At 58.6% G+C, this 15,005-nt stretch overlaps 1 protein-coding gene across 1 annotated transcript; it reads left to right on the top strand.

Annotated features, from left to right (window-relative positions):
• The first annotated feature begins 9,031 nt into the window (after positions 1–9,031).
• On the top strand, positions 9,032–11,559 carry CRYBA2 (crystallin beta A2). Its single transcript, XM_056496390.1, has 4 exons — positions 9,032–9,281; positions 9,683–9,824; positions 10,858–11,000; positions 11,371–11,559. The coding sequence occupies exons 1-4, from the start codon at positions 9,121–9,123 to the stop codon at positions 11,516–11,518; spliced, it is 594 nt and encodes a 197-aa protein (XP_056352365.1). The 5' UTR covers positions 9,032–9,120; the 3' UTR covers positions 11,519–11,559.
• Positions 11,560–15,005: the final 3,446 nt, after the last annotated feature.

The raw sequence follows: 15,005 nt of genomic DNA on the forward strand, positions 1-15,005 counted from the left end.
GCCAGGATGGACATCCAGCTCAAGGGACATGCACAACACGCAGTCTCACCCAAACACACGCAGCACTGAGCAGCCAGTGCACACAGATGAAGCAATCCACACGTGCATGAACACCATGGGACTTCCACATGGCACTGTGGGACACGGGACCCAGGTGGCAGTGGTACACATGGCATTTCTGGCACTCAGCTTTGCAGGCTGTGATGCACAGGACCCATGTCCATGTGCCCGTGGCATGGCAGGCACATGTAACACACTAGGCACATGCACCCTGCCTGTGATTGCTGCTTGTAGCAGCCTGCTGGGGAAGGGCACTCTGGCCCAGCAGCACTGCAGAGCTGTGGTAGGCAAAGCCCTGGCACGGTGGTGGCCCAGGGTGGAGTTTGGCAGGCTCTGCCAAGCACCCAGGTAGGTCTCAATGGTCTGCTGGCACCAAAGGAGCTTTAACTGCTGACAGTGAAGCAGTGGGGAGGGAGAGCAAGAGCAGGCAGCAAGGAGCAGGGCAGAGGATGAGGGGTGTCACATCGTTCCTCGCATGCCTCTGCCTTGATTCGCTCCTAGGACCTGCACTTTCCAGCCCTTCCAAGGACTGTCTGACTGTCCAGGGTGTTTCCTGTCGTGCACCCTAAGCCTGCAGGCCAGGTGCCAGCTCCTGCTGGTGGCAATCCCTCTGTCTTTGCTTGCTGTGGAAGGGTATGGGGGTGGTGCTGGCAAGCTGGTGGGTGTCTTACAGGACAGCCCTGCTCACTGCCTGCCCTGCTCTCCACATGTGCTTGACCTGAACTCCTGTCCCGTTCCACGTCCTGTCCCATCCCTCTCCCCCAGCAGCCAGAGCAGACATTCAGAGCCTAGGACTGCTCCTAACACTGTAGAGACTGCAGGGAGTCACGGAGAGCTAGGAAATGGGACAGCAGTGAACCTGCTTTCTGCCACCTCAGGATATTGTTTGGGAATGGAAAGATCCCTCACCTCCCTGCTGTCTATACCTGGCTCTGCCTGTGATTTCTCTGTCAGCCCTGAGCTGCTTCTGCCCCTCAGGCACAGGCATTCTGTAGCACAAGATCCAGTTCTGGTCCCGCCATGCTCAGGGATGCTCTGAGTTTACAGGATCCTGATCCCATCTACAGCCTTTCTGCAAACACCAAAAAGGCTCATCCACCTAGCGTGGATGGAGGAGAGGTTGAAGTGAAGGAGCTCAGGAGTGTGCTAAGGTACAGGATAATTCCTGCTGCTTTCCCTCACCCCCATGCAGCTATGCACAGGACAAAGCTCAGCAGCCCTGGTCCATGAGCAGGAGAGTCCTGTTCCCTCCTTGGGGTGCCTCTGCAAGGGGCAGAGATGAGGCATCTCTTAGGCTTCCTGTTTGGGCAGATGCTTTGGGAAGTTTCCAACAGGTGGTGTAAGTAGGGGCCAAAATCAAAGAGCATCTCCAGGGTTGCCTGCTCCATGCATCCCTCCAGAGTTAAGTGTGCATCCTAGGCTGGGAACAGCCCCCATACAGTGGGGTGATTTGTCATCATTGTGACCATGGGCCCCTTGAGGCTGTGTCTCCAGGCTCTGTGTCTCCCACTACCAGTCCTGGCAAAGTTGAAAAGCTGAGAAAGCACAACACATCCCCCGATATGTACAACCCTCTGTAGCTGCCCTGCTCGGGCTGGGATCAAACAGAACATGATTAATAACTCTGAGCAAAGCCAGACCCTGCTGTCCATGTGCTCCAGTCGCTGCACGTGTGTCCCTGTGGGGGCAGAGCCTGGTGGAGATGGTATCTGGCAGAGCAAGGCTGTGGAAATGCGGCCATGCCGCCTTCGCTTTCACTTGGTTGCTCAGCACCTCTGGGCTGTCTTATGCCTTAGCTTAATTGCCCCATGCCCCCCTCCCAGCCTGCTCTCACTGCCCCAGCTCTGCCAGCCCAGTGGCACTGGGAAACCGGGAAACTGTTCAAAGGTGGGATGGCCCTGAGAAGCCACATTGCCCTGAGGGCTGCTGTGTTACCTGGGGAATGACTCTCTGGCAGGATTAGCACCCAGGTGTGAGCATCTCCTCAGCACAGGCAGAGCCAGAGGCATTAAACCCCACTCCTACATGTCAGTGCCAGTGCGTGTACCAAGGGCTGCGCCAGGCTGGCCTGGGATGAGGCACAGTGGGGTATTGCTGTCTGTGCTGGATGGGGCTGTTCCCCAAACCCCAGGCTCTGCATGGCCGGTGGCACGGCTCTGGGGACCTTGGGACCTGGGCTGGGGATTTCCGTGGCACAGTTCCGCACCCGGAGGATTTGCATGGGGAGGGCAGGGTGCAGGAGGAACACTGGGGAGACGCAAGTGCCCAGGTTTGGATTTGCACATAGGTGTAGTTTCACACAGGTGTGTATGTGCATGCATGCCTGTGTATTTGCATAGGTGTTTCAATGTGTGTGCCCTTCCTGGCAGGCAGAGCAGAGCTGGTGCATCCCTGCCCTGTGTGTGCATGTGTGTGTGTTCTGCTGAGCTGAACAGGTGGTGCTGGCCATGCCCCTGCTGTGCTTGCTGCTCTGCTTCCTGATGTGTGTTCATCAGGTGAAGGTGGGGTGTGAGTACAGGTGTGCACTGTTGCTGGCAGCCTCTGGGCTGCTCATGTCCGGCCCAGCCCGGATGGGGTGTGCCATCCTGGGGCAGGCACTGCTTTACTTCAGGATGTGCTGGTTGTCCTCAGCATGCCAGTGCCCTGGAGGGACCAGCCCACAGGGCTGTGTGGGCACCTCAGGAGCTGAGAACAAGGGTGGTGTGAGCATCCTTAGACCTCAACTGACCCCACTCAGCCTGTTTGGCACATCTCTGCTGTGCCTGAAGGAGGTGACAAGGCAGAGCAGGAGTTCCTTGCCCCTGAAAGTCAGTCTGTCCCAGCACCACTGTGGGTACCCAGACAGTTTGCACAAGGAGATAGGCTGCTTGTGTCGCTGGGGATGAGCTAATGTTGGAGGCCAGGATGCTGCTCCAACCTGCTCCTGGCATGGGCAGACCTGGGACATAGAGCATAGGGACTGGCCCCGCTCTGTGCTGGGGTCCTGCACTTCCTTTGCCAGGCTATAGCTTCAGATACTGTCACCTGGCAATGAGTCCATCCCACACATCACCCCTAGCTGAAGACAAGAAGAGGCAGTCTTGAGTCTGCCTGGGCTCTGAGACGAGTTTATCACCTTCTGTCAGATAGGATGGAGGGGAGAGGTGGGTCCCAGGCATGGATCTGCACTCTGCTGTGATAAACTAGAGGCAGTTCTGCACACTCCAACCCATTCCTGGCCATGAGGAGTATCAGGGACAGCATAGGTACAGTCTGGCATCCTCCTCCCTGCACCCACAGACCCGGTGGGGGGGACATGTTTTACAATTGCCCCCAAAAGATGTCTTTGAACCTCTATGAGAAAAAGTGATAAGGGAGAGCCCTGATGAAGGATTCAAGATGCTGGGGGGAAAAACTCAGACCTTGTACTAGTCTTGCATCTTGGAGCATATCAGCCCCATCCTCCCACAGGGCCTCCAGGGAAGGGGTGAGGGGGCTCTGGGAAGTGCGTGGGCAGCCTGCCCGACACCGAGCAGGTTGCCAGGGCTGCTGCTTCTGGCCCAGCTGTTACTGGCTTTGGGAGCCCTGAGGCAGGATGTTCTGTTCTTGCGGCAGTGCCTGGCTCAGCCCCCGCCTGCGCTGATCCCAGAGCTGCTGGAGGAGGGGACCTGCCACTGCCAACCTTTTCATCTGCCTCCTGCATGAGCATCAGCCAGGCTTGGGGTGCCCACCACTACACATGTGGCTAACAGGGCAGTGGAGGTGCACTGGGGTGGAGTGGGACCTTGGCAGGTGCCAGCTGAGATGGTACCCCGTGGCTCTGAGACTGCCAGGGGCTGCCAGCCTTAATCTTGCACTCTGCACCTCCACGACAACACGCTAGTTGCAATAGGTAAAGCTGGTATCTGGGAAGCTTGTTCACCTCGTGGTATCCCTCCAAATATCCCTCCAAATATGATACAATGAAGGAGATGCATCAGCAGCTGCATTCAGGCCAGGCTGGGTATGGGTTGGGAAATCTTCCTGTCTCCATCACTGCACCCCTGGGACTGGTGTGCACTGGGGACTCTGTGAGGACCAGCAAGCTTCTCCAAGACACTGAAGCTATGGAGTGCCCTGGAGGTGCCGGGCTGAGGTCAGCTGTGGTAAGAAGCAGGAGGTCACAGTGGCTGGCACCAGTGGGCTCCTTTCAGGTCAGGATCTGGACAGGAGGACCAGAGGACCAAATACTGACTCCTTTGCCTCAGTGCCTGGCATCCCTAACTGAGTAGGGTGTGTCAAAGGCTGAAAGGGACATGCCACGCTGGGTTCCCTTTTGGAACAGTCTGGCCTGGTTTTGTGCTGCTGTCAGTTCCCAGCCAGGGCTGGGCCAACCTGGGGAGGCAGCCTTTGCCACCTGCTCACACCCAGGCTGTAATCCACAGGCAGGAGGTAAGCAGCTGGCGGAGTCTCCCTGACCTTCAGGTGGGATTAGTCCCCATGGGAACAGTGGGGAGCAGGCAGGTGAGGCCACAGCTCCCCTGGCAGTTCGTGGGGACTGAGCAAGGCTGGCAGAGTTGGGGACTGAGCACACCCCCATGCTGGGGGCAGCCAGAGTCAGATTGTGAATGGCACAGGGTGAGCCTGTGTCCCTGGCAGTATCCTTGTCTTGGTGGGTTGTTGCAGGTGCATCTCCAGAGCTGTGGGTACCACAGGGCAGTGTGGGCAGCCACAGTCCCACAAGGAGGGCATGAGCAGAGTGTCTGGGGTGGCCACAGTGCCAGTGGGGGCAGCAGGTGGGCAGAGCAGGTTCCAGTGGGGTACTGGTGGCTGGCTAAAGTCCTTGTGAAAATCTGAGGCAGGGATGAGGGCTGCTGCGGGGAGGACCATCTCAGCCAGCTGTTTGCAAGACACAGCTGTGAGTGAGAACATGTGGGTATCTCTTGCATTGTGTCCCACTTGCACCCCTGCCCTTCCCTAGCTATTGGTGACAGTACCCTGAGACCAGTCAACACCTTGGTCTGCAGTGGGCTCCTCTCCCCCCACCCTCTGGCCTCATCCTGCCCTGGGAGCAGCAGGAGCTGCATCTGGTATGTGGTGAGCCCAGCCTTAAGGGAATCCGAGTGCCTGGGACCTCTGTCAGCATGGAACAGCTGGCAGCCCACGGTGTGCGTGTGCGCCTGCGTGGGAGCTAATCCCAGCAACATCTGCCAGGCTCTTTGTGATCCCAGGAGTTTATGGCTGCAGGGATGGGAGGGCTGGCTGCACAGGGGACACGTGCGTGTGGGGCAGCCGGCATGTGCCAGGGCTCCCTGACCAAGACAGCGCCTGTGTGAGGAGCTTCTGTGGCAGGTGTGTGCCTGTACACATATGGCTCATGTGGCCAGCAAAGCTTCTGGAGGGGACAAGTGATGCTGGGGATCCCAGCAACCCTCTTGGCTCTGGGATCCAGGGATCCAGCAGGTTGGGGTTTTGGCTGCGATTAACCAATCCTGGTGTGTTCAGAGCAGTCCTGAAGCACAGGTGACTGGGGAGGGAAGGAGGGTGTTTGCATCCTTGTTAAGAAGGATGATTTCCCGCAGAAATGAGGCTGGGGGAGAAAGGGGAGGAAAAAAGGAGCAGTGGTGCTGTGTGGGGGCAATGACATACCACCCCTGATCTAATCAGCCAGACCCTGCAAATAAAAGCCACCTGTTATGGCCCTGACAGCAGGAAGCCATCCCCAGAACAAACAGAACACCAGGCAACTGGGAGAAAGACAAACAGGGCCGGCACCCGCTCCATCTGCTCCTGTTCAGCCCAGCCCCCAGACCTCCAGCCCCCTGGAGTGGCCAGCCAGCCCCCAGCAGGGCTGGGGAGAAGGAGAGAGCAGAGAGAGCACCTTGCAGGGTGTGACCAGGGCTCAGCCCATGGTGTTAGCCAGGTGGACAGCACACAGCTGTGCTGCCTTGGTCAGCTAGCCCAGATATTCATAACATCAATGGCCCAGATATTCATAACATCCGTGGGTCTCAATTGTGTATTGCCACAGACACAGCATCAACATCAGGATTTCTGGGCAGCACCTGCCTCACCTCTCTTGTGGCTTTGAGCCTGCTCAGCTCCCCCAGCTGTGCACTGTCCTGGGACCAGTTCCTGCACAAGGCACAGGGTACAGCCCCATGGTTGGCATGGTCTGGGCTCGGCAGGGAGCACTGGGGTGACCTTGTGCTCCCACCACAGGCGGCTGCCGTGCTGTGCCCAGTGGCACCGGAAACATGATCTGTTTTGCTAGTGCAGGGAACAAGCTGAGCCGGGAGCTACGAGGGGCCCTTATTAAATTAGCCTATGCAGGAGGCTAACCAGCTCCCACAGCCAGTATTAGCATCTGCCCTTGAGAGAGGCACTGCCTGCCCCCGCACCAGCCTCCCTCTGCCCTGTTCCCTGCTGGGCAGGTGTGGCTGGGGGTTTGCAGGTGGCCTAGCCAGGGGAATGCTGGCTGGTGACAGAGACTACCTGGAGATGGCCCAGGGAGGACAAGCTGCATCAGCATTCTGGGATGCAGCAGGGAAGGGCTCCTCGTGAGTGACTCCACTGATGCACTGTGCCCTAATGTGGCTGTGGCTCCCATGTGGCTGTCCTGAATGGATCAAGCAGGAGATGAGGCACATCCCAGTGAGTACTGTCTGAAGTGCATGCTCCTCATGGCACATAGATGCTGTAGCACACCATACACACACCGCACACACTCCACACACATCCTATGCCAGCTTGCAGGATCTTTGCATTGTGTGGTGCCTCACATACTGGGGCTCTGTAATACACCCCACAGTGCCCTGCACCTCAGAGTCCCCAACTGCTCTCATGCCTCAAGCACCCCAAACTAACCAGTGCCCCACACCTCTGTTCACACAGCCCAGGTGAGGGGTGACCACACCATGGGGGGACCCTGCAGTGCACTGGCTCTGCATCTTGCCTCACTTTGCCTAGGGGATGGCTTCCCTAAATGCTGCCCGGACCTGTCTCCCAGCATTTTAAGAGATGTCCCCAGGCCACCAGGCTGCAGCGGAGTGCTCTTCCTTCTCCAGGGAGCATCCCTATCCTTCCCTCCACCTTCTGCTTCCCCAGACAGCTCCAAGAGGGTCTCTCCCTCCCTGCTAGGAGCACTTCAGGCAATTCAAGCTGAGGGTCGCCTCCCCAGCGCCTGTTCCCGGCCAAAGGCCACTAATATCCCTGAGCTGGAGGCCACTCCAATCGCTGCCAGGCTGCACCCTCTGCTGGGACCCGCAGGCATCGGCGCGGACTCGCACCGAGCCTTGGAGCTGTCGAGCAGTGGGGAGGACACGAAGAGGGCCCCCGAGTCCTGCCCCAGCCCGTCCTTGCTGTCACCCCTCAGTCCCCGGCTCTTGTTGATGCCAGGTGTACTAACACCACCCCCAGCTGCCCACACTGCATTCTCCATAACCAACAATGCCCGGGTCCCTTGTGGTGTTGACCCCATGCCCAGGACCCCCAGAAGGGCTGGAGTTTTCCTGGGAAGGTTTGAGGTGCTATGGTTCAGCCCTTGCCCAGTGGCCAGTGTGGCATCTGCCCAGCTGAAGGTGGGGAGTGCCCGGTCTCCCCACAGACTACACAGGGATGCTGCAAGAAACACAGCTGCCTAGACACCCAGGATTTCACAGCTCAACAGAGCACTCTTCCTCCTTTCCCCCAGCCTGTGTTGGCCTCATCCATCCCAGGTTCTGGTAGGAGACACTGCATGGCACGGTGCAGTTTCAGGCAGGGCTGGTACTCTTGCCCAGGTGAAGGGGACAGCTCTGTCCCAAAGCTGATCCCCTTCCTGCTGTGCATAGTGTCCCTTGCCCGAGTGGGAGGTAAGTGGGAGCACGGGGAGCTCTTTGTCAAGTCAGAGGAAATTCTCGGGACATTGCAAGCATGTAACTGGGGTCCATTAGCGCCCAGTCTGCAGCCAACACAGGAACCCCTGCAGGGCCTGTCTGGAAAAGGAACCCATGGTGGCAGAGTCCCACGTGGAGGGGCAGAAGCAGCCCCAGAAAAGCCCTGTGTTCCAGCGTGAGGACATCAGTGCCCCTCAGCTCCCAGATGGCAAATCCCCACTCCACCCTGGCACCTCCTTCCCGCAAGCCTCAACCCTGGCAAAGGCTGCGGGTGCCCTGGGAAAGGCTGTGTCCCTAATCCCTGGGCCAAGCGGGGACATTGTCCGGGGGCAGAAAGGAAAGCGGCGCGTCAGGCCCTTTGCCCATTGTGCCCTGAGCCCCTGCGCAAACACAGCCCAGCACTTTCATTGTCAGCCCGGCCGGGCGCGGGGGGGCCGCTCTCGCCACACTGCCTAAGTGGAATGGACAGCCGGAGTCTGGGGTGGGTGAGCAGCCCGTCCCCCCGTCCCCTGCCTGCTGACACAGCGCCCTGACCGCCTGCACCATCGGCACTTCAGCGCCCGCCTATAAAGGGCGAGGGGAAAAGCCGGCGCCGGCACCGCCACCTTCGCCTCTGTGCCCTGCCCTCCGACCAAGTAAGTACCAGGCTGTGAGCCCCCAAGACCCCACTGCACAGGCGCTGCCCCGCTCCCTTCACCCCACACCAAGCCCCCCACCCATCGCTCGCCCCGGGAAGGCGAGTGGCGGGGTGCTGTGTGGCACAGGGGGTGCCCTGTGCGGGCAGGAGGGACCCCGCCAGCAGGGATGGAAGAGCCGGGCTGCTCTACCCCAGGGCTACACTCGAGCGTCTGAGCTGGGGTCACCGCCACCTCCCAGCAGTGGGTACAGTGCCACTGCACCCAGACAACTCCTGGAGCCATCGCAGGGAGCCTGGGAGAAGAAAAGCTGAGGCAGTCCTGGGTACATCACATGGAGAGATGGGGCATTGCAAATTCCCCCTGAAACTTGGGGTTCACCGGACAGAGATCCCCCAGCACTGAAGGAAAGGGGATGGGAAATGCCCCCATGCCAGCCTGGGCGGGCAAGGGGCCAGTGGCGTGGGCTGTGTGAGGGCAGCACCAGCAGCGCCCCGGGCTCAGCGGCAGGCAGCAGGGTGGCTGGGGCTGATGGCGGGCACCTGCCCTGGGGTGATACGTGGGGCTCTGCCAGCAGCCGAGCGACCCGTATGACCAGCAGTGAAGCCATGGACACCCTGGGGCAGTACAAGATCACGGTGTGGGAGGAGGAGAACTTCCAGGGCAAGCGCTGCGAGTTCCTCATGGAGTGCCCCAGCATCATGGAGCGTGGCTTCCGCAAGATCCGCTCCATCAAGGTGGAGTCTGGCCCGTAAGTGCCCCGCCAGCCCCGCGGCCCCTTGGCACACCCCATTCCAGCAAACCCAGGGGACTGTTGGGAGCTGCTAGGGAGCTAAAACATCCAAGTTCTTCCTCGACTATGACACAGCCTCATCTTGCGACCTCCCTGCTTGTGCTCTTTGTGTTTTCCCATCTGCTAGTCAGGGAGACCTTACCAAGCCAAGGCGCAGGCTGGAGGCAATGATGTGGCTCTAGGGAGAGAGGTCCCGCTTTTAAAAGGGATGTTTTGCTGCTAGCCAGGACCCCAATCTGTGACAGTCCCACAAGCTGCCAGGATGTCTCTGTCCCCTGCCCAGGAAGGAGAAGCTGACCCCTGACTGATCCTGGGGACTGTGTCACACATCCCTGAGGGTTTTCCTCCTCTTCCTCCAGCTGGGTAGGCTTCGAATACCCTGAGTACCAGGGACAGCAGTTTATCCTGGAGAAGGGTGACTATCCCCGGTGGGAGGCCTGGAGCGGGAACAGTGGCTACCGGACCGAGCACCTCCTCTCCTTCCGGCCTGTCAAATGCGCAGTGAGTTACTGGGACACCACAGAGGGAGGGCTCAGGGCAGGCAGAGCCTCCTCCAGCCAGCCCAGCATGGAGGCAATGAGGGACAGGCTGAAGGATGGGGCATGGGATGGAGGGGTGAGGTATACACAGAGCTACGTGTGAAGTGGAGAGTAGCTGCACCCACCAGCTCCCACCTCCCTGCAAAGGTCCTGGGATGCATTTTAGGTCTAAAATCTGGCCTGAACCACAATTCCAGCTTCTTCTGCTTTGTGCTTTGGAGAGCAACCTTCCAGACTGGGGTCCCAATGCCTTATCCCCCAGCCCTGATTTCCAGGGATGGGACGAGCAGAGAGGAGCTGGCAGGAGCGCAGGGATGCTGGGGGTGCAGGGTCTGTCCCCCTCCCACCCCGGGTACCTGGGCGTGCCCAGCAGACACAGCTCTATCGCTCCATCTGCAGAGACACTGCTGCTCGCAGCAGCGGCACGTCTGCGCCTCCGAGCGGGGGGTCCCCCCCCAACTTTTAATAATCACCAGGCAGATATGTTCAGGCTTTAATAAAGGGGATGCGATAAGATCACTCCTTACTGGCAGGACTGCTCCTCGGTGCAGATAGATGCATGTGGGGGCTGGGCACGGGGGACAGTGCTGCATCACTCAGTGTCCCAGCATTAACCCCTCTGTGTCCAGCACCCAGAAAGGCTCCACGGAGCTGAGGGGACCTCTCTCAGCATCCTGCCGTGCCCTGAACCCTCCTGAAATCTTGGGGAGTGTGATGGTGCTGAGGGTAGCAGTCTGTGCGGGTCCAGAGGTTGTAGACACTAACTCTCACTGACAGCTATGCATTGGAACCACAGGGACATGACAGCAGCATCCTTGGGGCAGTTCTGGGGTGTCCCAGAGAGGGGGTGCCAGGTTGAAGGACATCCCCATGCATTGAAGCCAAGTTGGTCACGATCCCAGGCCTCTCAAAGTGCCTTGGTGTGTGTCCCACACCACATCCCCTATGCCTGGGCAAGCCAACCCATTCCTGCTGACCTCCAGCTCTCTCCACAGAACCACAATGACAGCAAAGTCATCCTCTACGAGGCTGAGAACTTCCAGGGTCACAAGTTTGAGCTGAGTGATGACTATCCCTCACTGCAGGCCATGGGCTGGGGCAACAAGGAGGTGGCATCCATCAAAGTGAACGCTGGAGCGTGAGTGCAGCCAGTGGGGTGGGGACTGGGGGGTGCCAACAGCAGAGGTTCAGCAAGCACTTCCCTCCTGCATAAACCCCTGGATGTGGAAGGGAAACCCCCTCAAAAAAGGGATGCCTTCCTCCTACCTTTTCCTTGAAAATACAAGCCATTGGGTGTTTTTCTGTCCCTCTCCTCCCAGGGCAAGCAGAGGGATGGGATGGGATGGGATGGGATGGGATGGGATGGGATGGGATGGGATGGGATGGGATGGGATGGGATGGGATGGGATGGGATGGGATGGGATGGGATGGGATGGGATGGGATGGGATGGGATGGGATGGGATGGGATGATTTGGCTTAAGGCTCTGAGCCAAGGGTCTGCCTGCAGGTGGGTGGCATACCAGTACCCAGGATACAGGGGCTACCAGTATGTGCTGGAGCGGGACAGACAGAACGGCGAGTTCAAGAAGTACAATGAATACAGCAGCCAGGCCCACACCAACCAGATCCAATCCATCCGCCGCGTCCAGCACTGAACAGGGGCAGGGCTGTGTGCCCTGCAGCCTCCAGGCTGCTGTGCAATAGACCTCTATCCGGTAGCAAATAAAGGCATTTGTCAAAAAAAAAAAAAAAAAAAAAAAAAAAGAGTGCTCCTGCCTCTGCTCTGCTCCTCAGTGGGCTGCCATGCTGGGAGGACCCTCTGTGGGGTGGAAGGTGAGGTTTCCCCTTCCCCAGGGAGTTTTGGGCTCATGGCCAGCTCCACCCTGGGCTGAGCTCTCTGCACCCCACCTCTTATCCGTGCACATTTCCACTGCTCTGATGCTCTGGCTGGGAAAATGGGAACTTACTGGGCAAAGAAAGGGCTGCAGGTGGGAGCGGGCATCCAAGAGGGTTCTGCCCTGGGAAGAGGCATCCAGCAGGGTCGTGCCCTGGGCTCTCCTGCCAGGATCAGTGCCAGGGAAATTGATTGCTACAAGGTCTGTGAACTCAAGGTCTCCTTCCCCTCGGGAAGAGGAAAGGTGGTCCCTGCCTCCTGTGGGCCTGGGAAGGAGGAAGAACATAGGGGTAGTCTGGGGCAGGATGGGACACTGACAACAAATGGGGCAGCCACAGTTGTGCTGGATTTGGGGCTACTGGCACAGAGGGGCTGAGGGGGAGGTGGGTTTTGAAGAGCTCGGGGGGAGGAGGTCTGAGGGTAGTGTTCCACAGGTGTTAGGGAGTTTGGCTTGATGCTCACAGGTGTGTGTGTCCTCCCCCAGCCTTGCCACGCCAGCATATCCGTGCCAGTATCCGGCTCCGGGACACTGGCAGCCCCACCCAGCCTCCTCCTCCTCCAGCACCCTTTCCCAGCCTCCTTCTCTTCCATCTGGTTCCAGCACCCTGAACTCTCCTGGGCTGCAGGCTACCCATCCCTAGGTGCTCCCAGTGCCCATTGCTTCATCCTCCTCTCCTCCTCCTCGTCTTCTATCCTGCTCTGGCACTCCAAAGCCCTCCCGGGGCACAGGCTTTCAGTCCCGAGGTGCTCCGCACACCCAGGACATGGATGAATGGTGGAAAAGTTCTGAGTGCCTCAGATACTTGGGTTCCCTGATGCCTACCCCTGCTAAAAGCATGCTTGGCCCTGAGACAGGGAGTGTCTCAGAAGGTTGGGGGTCACTCTGTGCATACCCCTCACCCAGCAGTGAGCAGAGACCCCAGCCCTGGTGTGTGAGTCAGCATGTGCTGACAAGGTGTCAGCCCTGGTGTGTGTGTGTGTGTGTGTGTGTGTGTGTGTGTGTGTGTGTGTGTGTGAACTGCACACGACTGAGCACACAAGTGAATCCCTGTGTGCCCCCTCTCCCCTCCAGCCCCAGTATTGCTGTGCAGAAGACCCACACCTGTGTATCCCCATCCCGGCTCCAGGGTGTCCTCCAGCCCTCCCCTGTCTCCTCTGTGTCCCCACTGGCCCCACCCCGCCACGGCCTCTCCCCCAGCACAAACACATTCCGGCACACCTGGCCAGGTGCAGCCAGCCCAGGGCCACGTCAGCTCGGCTCCGCTCCACAACGCCGGCTCACAGGTGAAGCTTTCCCGGGCTCCTGCACACGGGGCTGTGATGGGGGGATACGGGTGGGCTGCGGGGGCCGTTGTAAATTCTGGGGTCCTTATTGCTCCTCTTGGGGTGGGATGAGAGCACTGGAGAGGGGGGTGGGGGGCAGACTGCCTCTTGCAGCCGGAGGGACCTGCAGCTGCTTCCAGCTGGGTGTTCCACATATATGGGCTCTGTCCCCAGTAGCCCCACAGACCTGAAACCTCATCTCCTAGATCCCTCTCAGACCCACAGTCCAGTCCATTGTTCCCCCATGAGCAGGGGTCCCTGTTTCCTGGATTTCTCATATACTCTGCCTTCCTCATCCTGGGGTCTGCCCCAGCTCCCCCATGTCCCAGCTCCTCCTGGACTTGGGGTCACATCACTCAGGTCCCCAAAGCTCCACATGGACACAGGACTTGCCAGCTGTTAGGATCTGACCCTTCTGCACACCTCTGACCCTAGATCACTCAAAGATCCCAGTCCTCTCACATCCCACTTTAAGCCCCCCACTTTCCCAGGGACCCAGATGTCTCCATCCCCAGTGCCCTCCAAAGCATCCCCTTCTCCAGCTCCTGCAGCCCTAAACCAATTTCTCAGCCTGATCCCTACTGCACCCCCGCCCCCTCCCCACTCTGGGCTGATGCAATCTCCCTCAGCCCAGACGCCCCCTCCATGCCCTCCACCATGCAGGTTTGCAGGACGAGTGTCATGGTCACCCAGGCTGCCAGAAGAGGACGGGCTGGTGGGTCTGGCACGCTCCCCACCTTACCCTGCTGTCTCCGGGGCTTGTTTTCCGTTGCCTGCGGTTTGTTTCAGTGACTCAGGCAGCGAAAGCAAGTCTGGGAGGCTGTGGAGCCGCTGCTGGGAGAGCTGCACTTTGCGGGGCTGGGGAGGAGAGGGATGCAGGAAGCAGCCAGGGCTGCTGGGCTGTACAGAGCTCGACACCCCACTGAGAGGTTCAAGGAAGCTCAGGGGACAGGCTGGGGTAAGATAAACTCTTTAAAGGTTGTTATAACCAAGCAGGATTGGTGGGGAATTGCTGGGGGAATACCATGGTCTCTACTCATGTCTCTTGTTGCCATCATCTGCTCTTTGCCCGTGATGGAGACAGGCAGCAGAGGTGGAGCACCTGGAGCAGAGGTGGAGCTCAGTAACCAAGGGACCCTCTGTTCCCTAAACACTTTGGACACCTCCTGCCAAGAGGAGACAGCAGCTCTGTTGGGCTGTGCCACTCCAATTGAGCATCGCTCCCCTTGGGCTGCAGCTTCTCATGCACAGCAGGCACATTTTGGCTGCAGTATAAATAATAACAGTGAGTCTGGCATGGCCATATCCTGATTTCCATTAGGTTCATGTCTTGCAATGACTTTCCAGAAAGGCAGCAAAATCCAGCGTAAGAGCTCATCCTTTTGCCAGATATCAATGAAACACTACAGGAGAAGTTGTGAGCTTGGCTGTACGGTGCTGGATTCATGGAGTAGAACTGGTGACAGCTGCTGGCACACTGCCTGGCTGCCTCAAGCTGTGGGACCCAAGTGGAAGGCCCACTCATGACCTGGGGGACAGAGACTCTGACAGCACCCCACAAGTGCATATAGCAGCTGGAGCCACGGGTGACTGGGAAAGACCTGGCCAGATGTGTCTTTTTTGGAGCTGGTATCACCTTTCTCCGTTGTAAGTTTCTCCACGAAATGTCCTCCTGTCTTCAGAATGTACCCAGGACAAGCAGACGGAGATGGGGCCATCCTGGTTTGTGTGGGTATTGGGGGTTATCCTGCTTCTACAGATCCTAATAAAGATGTGCAACAGGTTGGGACAGGGCTGGATGTGTGGGATAGTCACAGGCTTTACTGTCTCTGGGGCAGGGACTATTCAGAAGGGCACAGAGGAGCCAGGAAGCTGGCACAGCTGTAGTATGACCTGGTGCCACTAGCTGCTGGAAATGCACTTAC

Source organism: Oenanthe melanoleuca, chromosome 7 (genome assembly GCF_029582105.1).
Source record: "Oenanthe melanoleuca isolate GR-GAL-2019-014 chromosome 7, OMel1.0, whole genome shotgun sequence".
In the NCBI taxonomy this organism is placed as follows: Eukaryota; Metazoa; Chordata; class Aves; order Passeriformes; family Muscicapidae; genus Oenanthe; species Oenanthe melanoleuca.

Bases quoted from the DNA above. Each gene is read 5' to 3' on its own strand.
- CRYBA2 (XM_056496390.1), top strand. From the start codon at position 9,121: ATGACCAGCAGTGAAGCCATGGACACCCTGGGGCAGTACAAGATCACG. The intron at 9,282-9,682 runs GTAAGTGCCCCG...CTCTTCCTCCAG, and splicing joins ATCAAGGTGGAGTCTGGCCC to CTGGGTAGGCTTCGAATACC. The intron at 11,001-11,370 runs GTGAGTGCAGCC...GTCTGCCTGCAG, and splicing joins ATCAAAGTGAACGCTGGAGC to GTGGGTGGCATACCAGTACC.